Below are 15,180 nucleotides of genomic sequence, written 5' to 3' on the forward strand. Positions count from 1 at the left end.
CACAAATAATCAATAATCAATAGAAATGACAGTCGTCATAATTTTCAAGTCATCAGCCATCAGAGTACAATTAAAAAGTTTTTGAATGAACCTGTAGATTTCCATGCCACGTTTAGGTGCTTAGGTGCCCATTCATTTTCAATGGGGTTTTATGTCTGGTGAGTTAGAATGTCAATACCACCAAAGCACCTAAACATGGCATGGAAATCTATGGGTATATTGAAGAGTGAAGTGTGGGTCACCAAACCAAACAAACAAAAACGGCTGAGAGCAAAGCATCAAGGATATCTGGGCTTCCATAACTCCCATGCAATGCCCTGCCATTGACTTCAATGTTAAACGCAGCATTCCAGTTACTAAGACAAAGAGCTTATCACCAAGCATTGAACATTGAAATCTAATTTAGAAGGTACCAAATTCCAACTGTTTTAATGTAAATGGGAAAAAAGAAAGAAATTTGGATTACAACACTACAAAACTATTTTGCGTAATAATGTGGAACAGAGCATTTTAAGTTTTCTATTATTTAAAAAAAAATACCGTTATCATTGGAAGGTACATTCAAAAACGTTTTAATTGTACTCAAATGGCTGATGACTTGAAAATGATGACGACTGTCATTTGTATTAATTATTTGGGGATGTAGGAGCGGGAAAGGATCTGCACACTGCTTGCAAAAGACTTAATTTATTAGGAGCAACGTTTCGATCATAGATCTTCTTCAGGCATCTTGATCAAGATGCCTGAAGAAGATCTATGATCGAAACGTTGCTCCTAATAAATTAAGTCTTTTGCAAGCAGTGTGCAGATCCTTTCCCGCTCCTACATGTGACAGTTTTTTGATCTGGCACCTGCTGATGCTTTTTTGCTGGATGTGCGCACTTTCCACTACACTTTAATTATTTGGGGAAAGAGCGAAAAATGTCATTTGTGTAATAATGTGAAATGAGGTGTAATGCCCCTATCTACGGGCTCAGTGCCCATGGTGACCTAGGATTGAATCCAGTCTGGGTCATTTCCCAACTCTACCCATCTCTCTCTAGCTTCCTTTTGTTGCCAGTCACTCCGTTACTGCCCGGTTAAATAAATGCAAAAATAAAAAGTTTGCAATAAATAAATAAAATATAAAAATTAAATGATGCCCCCGTCAGATCAAACATCTCATTTTCAAGAGTAGAGAGTTCTAGAAGCTAGGGCTGCACAATTTATCGAAAATAATCGAAATCGTGATATCATCATGATATCGAAGTCAGAATTTCAATCGTGATTTAATCGTGGCAATAGTGACCTACCTTCGAGAGCCTTCTTGAAGCCAGAACATACTGACAGGCTATTGTTTCTGTACAGAAATCTGTTCACCTAAGTTTTATGCTATTGCCTTTTACATAATTATTACAATTAATTTTATTTTGCTCATCCCGTATATTATTCATTCTTGGTTATATATCCTTTTGTTATAAATTCTTTACAAAATCTGCAAAAATCAATAATCGTGATTAATAATCGTGATTTTGACCCAAATAATCGTGATTATGATTTTTTCCATAATCGTGCAGCCCTACCAGAAGCCCTCTCCCCAAACCTGTCTCAGGCTTTCACAATTAACCAAAGTCACTCGACCGGCTTAGAGCCTTCCCCTCTTCCACTTCTTAGCTCATATGCCAATTGCAAAATGCTCCTCATCTGGTGTTGACATTGGGGATTTGAAGTCCACTCCACTGTCACAAAGCAGCCAACACCTTTATCCTTCATCCTCTGCTTTCTAGTTTATCTTCTAGTTAGAGACACTCCACAAAAACAGTCCTAAAATAGTTTGAAATAAAACATGAGGAGATGCAAATAGAAGAGGAAGAGGAGAGTAGAGGAGACGCACAACAAGCACAGACTGCGTGTCTGGCAGAATTTGCATGTGGACCAGATGTCAAATCCCCTCTCGCACACAAAAACATGTGCACGCTCACTCTTTTCGCTCTCGCTCTCTCTCTCCCTCCCTCCCTCCCTCTCCCTCTCTCCCCTGGATGGCAGTTCTCTCCCCTCTCCTCCAAGAGAAAGATAGAGGGAAGAAAAAGAAGAGAAAAGCAAAGGCAGCGAGCCCCATTTTTTATTCCGAACAGCTTGTGTCCTGAAGCTCCTGCTCGCTCTCACAAACAATACGTGGCTGTGGACGTGGCCATGGGCTGCCTTCCCCGGCCCTCTCCATCCCACACGCTCCTCTGCAGTCAGGACTTTAACAAACAGGGCTGCTGGGAAAGCAGCGTATGGATTCAAAAGACTACAAGCTCCATAATGCATGCATACATTCCTCTTACGTATGGTACTACCTACACAAACAGAGCAGCCGTTTCCTAATGGCACCAACACAAACTGGTGGCTTGGAGAGTACTAGCTTTAAATGACAACAAGTGCCACCATGCATGCATCCATTCAGTTTTCTAATAGCACCTACATTAATTGCACAAACTGCGATAACATGGTTTCAGGAGCCTAGAAGTGCCATAATGCAAGCATAAAGTGCTCTTCATTTAAGTATCTATACTAACAGAGCAGCTGGGTCAGGACCACATGGCTTCAAATGACTCCAAGTCCACCATGCATGCATATGGAGCAGAGGTGATTTCCCCAGCCAAGGCACCTCATCTGAATGAAAAGCTGCAAGCTGCAATTAGAGTTAAGAAGGTGTTGCGGATGGCTGGTACCATCTGTGCGGGTTGGCTTTGGTGTTTTACTCTTTGAAGACAGCTTTCCCAGGCCAGACTTATTCCTTCAGACCGGTTTGGATGTGCCCAATCTTTCTGTCTCTTGCCCAATCCCCTCAACACCGTTTGGGTAATTAAAACTGTCTGGGTGCTTTAAGTCGCCTAAATACGCTCCGCGTTTGGATGGGAAAAGGTGTTTACCCCCCTACACTCGATCTCAGAGAGAGAGCACACCACTAAATTACCCCGGATGAGCATCATCATCATGTAGCTGGCTTACAGATGCCTGTGTGGTCTAGTCTACTGCAACTGATGGAACCAGATTAGCCTGATGCCTGAACGTCTTCAAGGGGGGCATTCTTCCAATATGCGACCTTGCGTCCTCCACTTGTGCTTGTGGCCTCACGTTTTGCTGATGCCCCGCCTCCGTGGAGAAAACAATTAAGCTTCCCTGCTGTCAGCCTAGCCACAACCATTTTTGGGGGACTATTCTTCATTCACCATCCAGTTAGCAAATGAGAAAATGACTTTACAATTGAGCTTTTGCGAGATATTGAAATATAATGCTGTTGGCAGTGATGTCATCATGACACATTACTTCCAGGTACTAGGCCACAAGCACAAGTGGAGGACGCATGGTCACATATTGGAAGACACACGTGATGTTTATTTAGCAAATCAAAGCATCAGTGGTGTGGCCGCAAGCCACCGTGATGCAACATGTAGTTAAACTGGATGTATAAAAAAACACCATCATGAGTGGGTTTTTTTTTTTTGAAATTAAGGTATGAGTAGGCAATGGTAACCTTTCTAAAGCCCCCATGATGCAATGTGCTGCTAATATAATAAAGACGAAAGAAAACATGCAGTCATTGAAAAGCACATCTGGAAAAGTTGAGTAAATACTGTAATTGTCGGGTAAAGACAGCCAAGTGATGCCCGGAATAAAAAACAACATCCTAACTCAGAAAAATTATTAGATTATTACATGGCGAAAACAGAATGGAGTCACAGAGGGTACATCCAAGTGTGTGTGTGAGTTAGTGTGAGTAAGAGAATGCGCAAGTGTGTTAATGTGCAAGTGTGAGTGAGTGAGCGTGTGTGCATGTGCATGCGTGCGTGCACGTCTCTATGCGCACGAGTGAGTGTGTGTGCTTGTGGGTTTATTTTACCCAACGGAAGTCTTTGCCATCAAACTTGCGGGCGCTGGTGAAGAGGACTGTGCGAGCTGGCATGTTAATGCCCATGGCAAACGTCTCTGTGGCAAACAGAGCCTGCAGGGGGGGGAGAAGACACATGGCATTGATTAACACTCAAACACAAGAATTTGAGATTACAGAGTTGAAGAAGATGTGCTTTTTCGAATGGTCACAACTTCTTCAAATAATATGATAAGATTTCAATGAGTAAGGCATCATTGTAAAGCTGAAAAACGTTCTTTCAGAATTTGGGAATAGTGCTAAATGCCCCTCAGACTACATGAGACAGTTTTTACTCTGGTCCATCCGTCACAAATGATAGTAGGGCTGTGATTGGAAAAGTATGAAAAAGCACCAGATGGAAATTAGCCCTTGGGCTACAATCTGGCATACCGTATTTACATATATGTACATGTATGTATATGTTCATTAATGTGCAATGTCCAGAAAAAATAAAGTAAAGTAAAGTAAAAGTAAAGCATGAAAAATATACACTAAACATTAATGCGTGAGTGCTTCTATGCGTTTTCAGGTCGTAAAATAAAGAATACCTGATAACGTGTATTAACAGGCATCTCCATCAATCGAGATGACAGCTAACCCAAGCCAATACCTCTTATACATCTTCACACATCTCATTCCATATCAAAGTTGATGGGAGTGATTTTCTGCTGACATGTCATTGCAAGAATCAGCAAACAGGTCGCATTCAAGCAGCCGAACGCACCTCTGCAATTTAAGAAAAAAGTGCTGTCTGTGCAGGAATCCTAATTCGCAGGCAGTGACTGGACATGTATCTTTCTAGAAGCTTCCTAACTGTATTAACCAAAATGTCTCGCCAGGGCTGAAATTTTGGGTCACAGTAGATTACAGACAGAGGCTGCCAGTCACGGTCATTTGTTATCCTCAGATCACCTCCTTTCACTGGCTGCTGAGTGCAGACTGCTGGAGTTGGCAGGATGCAATTTAAACTGAAGCCACACCATAGAGCAAATGCTGGTGAAAATTCAGTTTGGCTGGAAGAAAATGAAACCTACTTGCTACTTTGATCCATTAGTGAGTGTGTGTTTGGCTGGTAAGATTAATGTCTACTTGCCATTTTGGCTGGTGGTGAATATAATGTATTTACAGCCCTGCACATTACATTACACTTACCTATCTCAAGTAACCGGGCTCATGCCATCTGGATGCGTTTCGACAAACTACACGCAAGGGCTTTACTGTTTTATCACACAACCATCTGAAGAGTGATAATCAGAATAATTTCTGAACGAATGACCCAATCAGGATAGTGGGTTGGGATTTCTCAAAGATTTGGGCGGCATAATGGCTCTTCTTCCACCTGCCGTTCTCAGCTGTGTCACAGGTTAAGTTCAATGTGAGGGGCAGAAGTGGCAGGTCAGTAATAATGACAGAGTGTTCATCCAATCACATGCAAGGCTTTTTGATAAGGACCCTCATTTGAAAATGTGTTGGTTGTGGGGGGTTCCCAGATGGTATCGTGAAGACAAAGGCAAAACATACCAGCTGTCGAGAGACAGGTTATATCTGAAGAATGTAATTTAGTGCAGATACAAGAATGGTTGGTCTGGAGTAATGTGGAATGGAGATGGAGCCTTTGATGAAAGGTAGTTGAGCTATGGATGACGATTCACCATTGTGGATGGATTATGGATTGAGTTCCGCACCATTAACTGTCCCCACAATAATTCTTCTGAAGTTCCTACTGGTACTCCTACTCCCTATCCATTAGGCCACAACCGCTAATACAAATCACTCAAATCCAATACAATATTTGTCGCCCAGAATAGGCCTACGGAGATGTAGATGATCTGGACAGAAAATTGTGTTCTGCGGTAGCCTTGCCATCTGTAAATTTCCACTCAATTTACATTTCCAATGCAAGGGCATGGTAAGACCAGGTTGGACACATAAAACAGGTTTAGTAATGACACAGATGGGAGATAAAGGTTTCCTCCTGTGTTATAACTGAATCTTTTGGACTGGATGCAGAGTTCAACTGGACAAGTGAAGAATCTAGAGTGCAAGTGCCGTCTTTCTGGCGAGATCAATGATGGGGATCGTGTTTATAGAAGTACACACCTTGAGGAGGCCCTCTGAGAAGAGGATCTCGATGGTCTCCTTCAGGATGGGCAGGAGGCCTCCGTGATGGATGCCAATGCCTCTCTTCAGCAGCGGCAGCACATGTTCCACCTAAACACACACACACACACACACAGACACGCACACACAGACACGCACACACGCAGACACATGCACACAAACAGTTCCAGGGTTAGTTCACCAAGTTCCCGAGAATCGTATGGAAGTTGTACAGCACAGGTCACTGACAACTTTTGAACCCCAAGACATGACAAATGACCAAGAGCCTCTGGGCCCAGGCAAGTGCTCCTAAACGACAAACTCTCCCCAAGTTACATTGAACAGACGGGGCCGGGAATAGAAACACGTCTGTCACTGTGTTTTCAAAGGTAAATGCTCGTTTGCCTTTTTGAAATAAAAATACATAAATAACCTTTATAGCACTCACTGACGTGTCTTAATGAGGGAAATTTCATTTTCACTGGGCTTTTTGCTAGCTACTCTGTCCAAAATGAGATGAAATACTAGGGGAAAGGATGGTGAGAGAGCGAGAGAGAGAGAGAGAGAGAGAGGGAGAGAGAGAGAGAGAGAGTGTGTGTGTGTGTGTGTGTGTGTGTGTGTGTGTGTGTGTGTGTGTGTGTGTGTGTGTGTGTGTGTGTGAGTGAGTGAGTGAGTGAGTGAGTGTGTGTGAGTGAGTGAGTGAGTGAGTGAGTGAGTGAGTGAGTGAGTGAGTGAGTGAGTGAGTGAGTGAGTGAGTGAGTGAGTGAGTGAGTGAGTGAGTGAGTGAGTGAGTGAGTGAGTGAGAGAGATAGAGCAAGATATTGGGTGACCTTCTGCTACCCCTGTGCGATGGAAATGCGATGTGTGACTCACAAACTCTATTGCTCAACTGGCTTAAATAAGACCTTTGATGACTACGAGGAGCCGAAGCAAGATGCCAAACGAACAGCCGTTAATGTAAACCAGAGAGGCAGAGCTGACAGAGAGAGAGAGAGAGAGAGAGAGAGAGAGAGAGAGAGAGAGAGAGAGAGAGAGAGAGAGAGAGAGAGAGAGAGTTTGAGTGTGGTTCTGTGATGTGACACAGGTTCTGTGATGTGTCACTGAAAACGATGACTGAGAGAGAGACAGAGAGAGAGAGAGAGAGAGAGAGAGAGAGAGAGAGAGAGAGAGAGAGAGAGAGAGAGAGAGAGAGAGAGAGAGAGAGAGAGAGAGAGAGAATGAATGTGACAAAAAAGGAGTGAAGCCCAAGTTCTGTGATGCGTCAGTGAAACCGATGACTGCAGGCTCAAACAACCCGCAACAGAGAAGTGGCGAGCGTGGAAACTTCAGTGGTTTTGCTCGCCTTGTTAAAGCGCCTTTAAATGGCACAAGAGGAGAGAGGTGCTGGGGGAAGCATGAAACACGATGATGGGAGACAAGTCCCACATACAGTCTACTACACGCTGTGGCTGCGTGGGTCGCTGGCAATAGTAGTCGTAAGCTGTGCAGTCATGCAAGGATGCCTGCGGTCAACATGGAAAACGCCATTGAGGCTCGACTAGACCTAATGTGCTGCTCTATCTTCAGCCTGATAAACCCCCCAGACAGACACCAGGCAACGGATATGCAAATGCTGTCCCACGCACGCGCCATGTGGATCACTCATACCTACTCACAAATGCAATGCACCACCACACTAAGGAGCAGTAGTAAGCTGTGGAACGCTATAAGGATGCCTGTGGTCTGAATGACACACCAGTGAGGCAATGAGAGATCTAGCGCTATACTCAAGTCGCTGCCATACATGCACGCATCACTGACATTCATGGCCAATCATGGTTAAGCGGTAAGGGCATCAGACTTGCAGCCCAAGGTTGCCGGTTTCACTCCCGACCCGCCAGATTGGTGGGGGGGAGGAATTAACCAGTTCTCTGCCCATCCTCCTCAATGCCTGAGCATGGTACCATCCCACTTGGGGCGCCATAGGGGCATGCCCCCTTGCACGAGTGAGGCATAAATGCAATTTTGTTGTGTGCAGTGTGCACTTGTCTGTTGTTATGTGGAGCGCAGCGTCACAGACAGTGACTATGGGAGTTGGAGTTTCCAAGATGGGCTTTCTGACATCAACAGCACTTGGTAACCCCCCCCCCAAAACCAGGCAATGTTTATGCAAATTTCGTGCAAATGTTCTCCCTGACTGTTGCACGCAAGTATAGAAACTGTCTCACACTTGTCTGAGGTGTGTGTAACAGCGCACATCCACACCCCAACAATGAGTGGTGTTTTTAGAAGACATCATGGGCAATGAGCAGAGACTGCCACGGCTGTGGGTCAAAGCTGTGATGTCACTACAGCTCCCCTACAAACCATTTCTGCATATTATTTATAATTTATATATATAATTGCAATAGGAGCTACTGATCATATACCATGCTTTCTTGAACACATCATGATTGTTTTTTACTGACATTAGGAAGAGGCAACCTTACTGACTATGATGGGAGTGACCATCGCTTGTGTTGTGGGTGTGCTCTGACTGTCACCCCAACGAGCCTGGCGCTGTTGTGTAGCGTTCAGTCCCCTCAGTTTGATACTCCAGAAGGCCCTGGTTCGAATGCTGGCTGGCGAGGCAACTCTAATTTCCCTTCAATAAACTGACTAACTGAATACTTCTACTACAACAAAGGCTGCCATAGTCTTGAGCACAGGCCCAATACATCATGATATAGTGGGTGCTAGGGCTGTAACAATATTGTATCGAACCGAGAAATCGTGATACTCAGAGTCACGATACTGTATAGCGATACAAGGAGGCAGTATCGTGATACGCCCTACCAAAGTTTTGTTACCTTTTAGTCCAGAAAGCAACCTTACGATTTGATGTGATAATGTTACCAAGCTTCAATGGAGATGCATTTCAGAAATCGTGAGGTGTATCCAACCGTTGGTCAAAAATCGTGATACGAACCGAATCGCGAGTTGAGTGTATCGTTCCAGCCCTAGTGGGTGCTGATTGAGCACAGGCTCAATACATCATGACAGTGTGGGTGCTGATTGCTGGGTAGATGAATGTCAGCGTGAACCACTTCCTGCCTCCCCCTCTGGTACGTTAAGCAGCTGTGGGCTCATCACTGTGGTCGAGGCCCAGTTTGGTGGCACGCAACGCAACATCCAGCCCATTGCACGACCCACTCTCTCTTTCCGTGTGTGTGTGTGTATGTGTCTCTGAGTGTCTCTCCGACTATGTGGTGGCACGCAACCAAGAGCCCACACCAAAGCCCTCTCTTACTGCTTTCAGGTCGACCAAAATGGTGCCGGTGCCCACGTCAGTTACGGCGTCACTTAAGTGCTCACTTGGCTATTAACTTTTTCCGCACGTGACTGCTACCCGGATGAACCTGCTGACGTTCAGGTTGTAGTCACGGTTCGCAGAGAAAATCAAGTATTTTTCGGTTTGCATTGCAAACCAACTTTCCGTTTCGCCAACACCTGAACGCGCCATCTGTAACTTTCTGTCTCCCTCTCCATGTCTGTCTGTCTCTCTGACTGTCTCTCGTCTTGTTTTTGGCACTAAACAAACAGGCAATCCACTGAACGACCCACTGTGAAACAGTGTCTCTCTCTCCCCATGTCTGTCTGTGTCTCTCGTTTGTCTATGGCACCAACAGACACCCCATTGCACGGCCTACTCAGCTCTATGTGCCTCTTGCCCGTCTTTGGTGCACAATGGGCAGCCCACGGCGCAATATTGTCCCTCTCTCTACAAATCTTTGTGCTGCTCTCTCTCCGTCTCACTCTCATGAGGCTTTGTGTCCCTCTTGCTCCTGTCTTTTCCATCTGTGTGTCTCTTTGTCTCACTCTACTCTAAACTCTACTCTAAATGCTCACATCTCTCTATTTCTGTCTGTGTATAGCAGAAGGGGATTTTTGCAGGAGGACAAGTCTGTCCTTTCATTCTGTCTTCTTGCTTGCCAGTGAGGCCAGATGCCACTGCGCTTTGGCATGCCCGTCTAAAATAGGACACTGGACTGAGGGGAATCCATGTGACCGTTTGAAATGGAAAGTGAAAGTGATTGTGACACACCGAACACCATGCACACATAACGAAATGCCATCTATGTACAAGGCGGCAGCCCATCTGGCTCCCCAGGGGAGCACTTCTCGGAGATGGTACCATGTTGAGGAGACTGAAGCGGAAAAGGTCTGGCTGCAAGTTAAACTCATCACCAACCCACGACTGCTCAGATATGACTGCTTGGATGACAGAGAGCTGCGTACACACTGTGCCTTGTGTCTGCTTGTTTATGTAGGCCAGGGGTGGGAAACTCAGGCCCCGGGGCCAAATCTGGCCTGAGGAGTCATTTTATTTGGCCCAAAGATCATTTCAAACGTGCATCACAGGTGGCCCACATACGCAAATAATGTATAGCATAACAAGACTTAAACAAAAAAAATTGTGGTCGTTTGGTGAGTCAAAAGAGTGGGCCAAGGCCAATGGAGGCACATTTGAACTACCATGTATGAAGGGAAAGTGTGTCTGAAATTTAACTATGAGTTTTAAGGGCATGTACGAACATTTTTTGTCCATTTTTAAAAAGAAATATTAAGTTCTGCTCACCAGAACCAGATTTTGATTTTGGCCCCGTGTCAATTTGAGTTTGACACCCCTGGTGTAAACAATGACTACAACTGGACAACTGAAATGAATTAGTGTGAGACCGATTTTGGTTTTCAGTTTAACAAATTACTTCGATGACCAGAGTAGACATTACTGTTCATAAAAATGGCAATGCAATTACACTCAGAAGTCTAACAATACTATGGCTGACCTGAAACATCCAAAGTGCAGAACCTATAAGTATGCAGATTGGGGACATCTCTTACACACTGCCACCCTGGCCAGTCAGACAAGTTTAAAATGTAATGAGATACTTTTATCCAATTACTTCACACAGAAAGAAGCAAACCATTTAGTCACAAGACAAAGGGGGTGTTATAAACTCAATCTGCAGTCTAAACTCAATTTGACGAAAATATCAGGGTTCCCACTCTTTTTCAAAAATAATTTTCCAGGATATTTCCAGGACATTTCCAGGACTATTTTTGGATAATTCAGGACGGATATTTCATCCGTCGGACCCACAATTTGGACATACACAGCGACACACAATGCATTTTAGAGACAATGTGACTTTAAGGTTGAAATTAGGGATGCACGATGTTTTCGGCCGATACCGACATCCGATATTGATATAACGGTTTTGGCCAATAACCGATATTAACCGATACCGATGTTTTTCTTTTCTTTTTTTTACAGAGATGACATTAATGCAAACAAACTGAATTTTTGAATGTCCTCTTATTTCCAAAAACACTTTTTAACTCCCTGTGATAAAAACTAGAAGACAAACAATGAAAGTCACCGTCAAGTCCAATCTATTAGAACCGTATCATATTAAAAAAAAAACATCGGCGTTAACATCAGACCGATGTCCGATGTGTTGAGAAATGTCAAATATCGGCCGATACCGATACATCTGGCCGATACATCGTGCATCCCTAGTTGAAATAAATGAGTACAGTGTGTTAGGGAAGAGGGTACGTCCAAAGACGTCATAAGAGCATAGTATGGCATGGCCGCAAGGGAAGGTCACTTTCTTCTTCTGCAGTTAGTACAGAGGAGACTAGTGATGGGAGGGATTACATTAAACACTGACAACTGGATCTCCTCTCTTGACCAATTTTGCAGTCTTGACAGAGTTCAGATTTTATCCATTATGGCGTTGCATCCACTGACCATGAGCACAGTGTCTTTAAGCAATGTCCTCGGACTACACCTAACCCAATGCATTTTCCATTGAGTGATACTTCTTATCCAATGTACGTTATTTGCTGAGTACTGGCGGCAAGGTAAAATGCAAAGCCACTACCGCCAGGGCTGGAGTGTGGAACAGGTCATAGGACATAGTGAATTTGTGTCAGCTGTAATTAAGGCTGAATGACAGCTGTAATTTAACCACAAACTGAGCATTGACGACAGGACATCCTATTTTGACCGGGCCGGAACTAACAGCAGCTCCTCGCACCCACAATGCAATTCAAATTGCGGAGTTTCCAGTGTCACAATTTTTATCGATCATGGCCTTGCATCCACTACGCATGGTGTCCCCGGGCTACGCCCCCGTACTACACCGTGGCCAATGTAATTTCCTGCGAATAAGCGTTCTTATCCAAGTGCAATGTAAACTCACATTAATGTCACATTATCTCAGAAATTAGTACCGTAATAGTCTCCTCTTATCGCAAAAATTAGTGTACTTGGATTTAAATGCATTCTCCACAAGACTTGACTTTGACTTTTTTGCTCACCAACCATTGTGGCCAGTGGTTTCTGTCTTTCTGCAAGCCAGTTTTGTTGCCAGTTTCTTTTTCTCTGGAATATTCTTGCATACAAACAATTGATGCAACTACTGTGATTCGTCACACCAAAGATCAAACTAGCTTTCAAAGTGGCTAGTGAGACTGAAAGCTCTGATCTCCAAAAAAGATAGCAGTACAATTTTTTGTAAGGAAGTGCTAGCACTGCCTATTTGTAGGCCTATTATGACCGTAAGCAGGTTTTCGAGAGATATATAACGCCATGATATCAGCTAGCGACTTTTCAGTAAGCCAACTAGCGACTTCTAGCGACTTTTGGCAACACTGAGTCAAAGAATATGACAGTGTATAAGTGCAATCAAAGATGGCAACCTGACCAAACTGTGTGTGTGTGTGGACAATAATGTATTCAATAGGTGGATATAAATTGAATCGCCATGTCTAGACTCGGAGAAGAGTAAAATTATACCACAAACAAAATCGGGAAAAAGTTGAAGGAAAAAAAATCCAGGACAAATATTTTTTTTCCAGGACATTTAGTGAATTTCCAGGACTTTCAAGGACTTGAAAACACATCTCTAAATTTCCAGGTTTTCCAGGTTTTCCAGGACGTGTGTGAACCCTGCATATGTAGTCACTGCAGCATCGCGGCTTCATAGAGCAGAGTACTACTTAAAATTAGCCAACAAGAACACTTTTGAGGACACTCAGTGAATGCAGCCAAATGAAGTTTACGACTTCTATGGCCCTTCTGAAACAAACCAAATCACAAAAGCTCCAGCTTAAGCTTTCGAAGATATAGCAGGTCCGTTTCTTTCTTTAGTGTGGCACACTTTTAGACATCGGGAGACAACACTCCCTCCAGAAATGGAGGCTAGCAAATACAGCCTGTGTAGTGCTCCAAGAAATTCAACTAGTGAGTGGGGTGGGGAATGCCATGGAATGCTTTGTTACTTGATGCTGTTTCATATGAACTTTTTTGTCATACATTCAAAATACAAGTTACCAAAAAAGAAACTAAATGGATGGAACCTAATAAGGTTTGTGTTGTGCTCAAGTCTAAACTGGTGAAACTGCATTATTTCAGCAACGTCCTGCACAAAAACAGCACAAGCCAGAGCAAAGGCTTTCAAAAGGTGAAAAAAGAAAAAAACTGAGGGCCGGGAAGCTTTTATGAGCTCTGATCTCATCTCAAAGGCTCTCCGAGTGATTATATGCAGGGACTTCGAATATGGACACACACACGCCCACAACCCCCAACCCCCTGATGTTGTTTGGCCTTGCTAAATTGGCACTGACCTGCGGAAGTTTTTTGTCCTCATCGGAGAGGCAGTCGATAGCATTGCTGAAGACCTCCTCCACCAACTTCTTCTCCTCATCTGCAGAGAGAGAGAGAGAGAGAGAGAGAGAGAGAGAGAGAGAGAGAGAGAGAGAACGAGACATATTTATGAAATAAAAAATAATCAGAAACTAGACATATACAGGGCTTTAGAGAGACCATACTGTCTGGCGCCATATTTACTACAAGTTAGAGAAAGAAAAAAAAGAAGACTCATGACGAAATATAGAATAAGTGACCACAATTTGAACATTGAAAAGGGAAGACACCACAAAACGTGGCTACCGAGAGAAAGGAGAACCTGTGTATATTGTATAAACATGATCGAAAATGAAGAACACTTCTTAATTCACTGTTCCAAATACACTGCCACAAGACAGGTATTCTTTAATATGCTGAGAACAAAAATACCCAATTTTGACAACCTGTCAATAAAGGAAATGATATTTATATTATTGGGAGAAGACATCAACTATTGCTGTTTAGCAGCAGATTACTTAATGACATGCCACCAGTTAAGAGATGTTTGAACAATATTTTGTATGTATGTGCACGTATAAGCATGTAGGCCTATGTATTTATGTATGAGTACCGAAAAAAAAAAAAATATATATATATAGATTATATACATGGCCTACATGGTTAGTTTCCTTAAGAATAATTTCATTTATGTTTAATTTAACACAATTATTTTACTTGTTTCATTTTAATATTTACATTAGTTTAATGAAAGACATTTGTTATTGTTTTTCATTCCTTTTCCTTTAATTTTTTTTTTCATTTTTTATATATATATATATATATATATATATATATGAAGGCTTTATTTGCAAAACGGTGTATCTCCATTTTATAGAATATTGGGAAATTGACATTTTTGTATTGGGCATTCCATTGAAATGTATTGCAAAATGCATTTTATATAGCTCAAAAAAGTATGTTCTCAAAATATTTGAATGGTAAGAATTCACACATGGGTGATATGACCTCTGAACAGTCATTTCCAATAATAAAATGCAAAAGTCAAAAAATGGAGATACACCGTTTTGCAAATAAACCCTTCATATATATATATATATATATATATATATATATATATATATATATATATATATATATATATATATATATATATATTGTTTTTCTTCTGTATCAGCTTTAACAACAATGATTTCATCATTCATGCTAATAAAGCATAATTTGATTTGAGAGAGAGAGAGAGAGAGAGAGAGAGAGAGAGAGAGAGAGAGAGAGAGAGAGAGAGAGAGAGAGAGAGAGAGAGAGAGAGAGAGAGAGAGAGAGAGAGAGAGAGAGAGAGAGAGAGAGAGAGAGAGAGAGAGAGAGAGAGAGAGAGAAGCCATTAGTAGAACTCGCAGGGTATTCAATTAGAACAAAATAAAATGTTTAGGAAGTATGGCAGTTGGCACCATTGGCATTTGAATAATGTGTAATGTGGGAGATGCCTGCTGTAGCATGGCAGCCAGTT

The 15,180-nt window shown here is 42.8% G+C and overlaps 1 protein-coding gene across 2 annotated transcripts in view; it reads right to left on the reverse strand.

Annotated features, from left to right (window-relative positions):
• mtrex (Mtr4 exosome RNA helicase) overlaps nt 1–15,180 on the reverse strand; it is a 61,961-nt gene that overhangs the window by 37,291 nt on the left and 9,490 nt on the right. For both annotated transcript variants that reach the window (XM_063210150.1, XM_063210151.1), the window contains exons 12-14: nt 13,655–13,734; nt 5,999–6,109; nt 3,869–3,970 (exon numbers count right to left, since the gene is read on the reverse strand). In XM_063210150.1, coding sequence (XP_063066220.1) covers nt 3,869–3,970; nt 5,999–6,109; nt 13,655–13,734 — 293 coding nt within the window. The remainder of the gene's footprint in view (nt 1–3,868; nt 3,971–5,998; nt 6,110–13,654; nt 13,735–15,180) is intronic.

The sequence above is a fragment of the Engraulis encrasicolus genome, chromosome 11 (assembly GCF_034702125.1).
Source record: "Engraulis encrasicolus isolate BLACKSEA-1 chromosome 11, IST_EnEncr_1.0, whole genome shotgun sequence".
Lineage (NCBI taxonomy): Eukaryota > Metazoa > Chordata > Actinopteri > Clupeiformes > Engraulidae > Engraulis > Engraulis encrasicolus.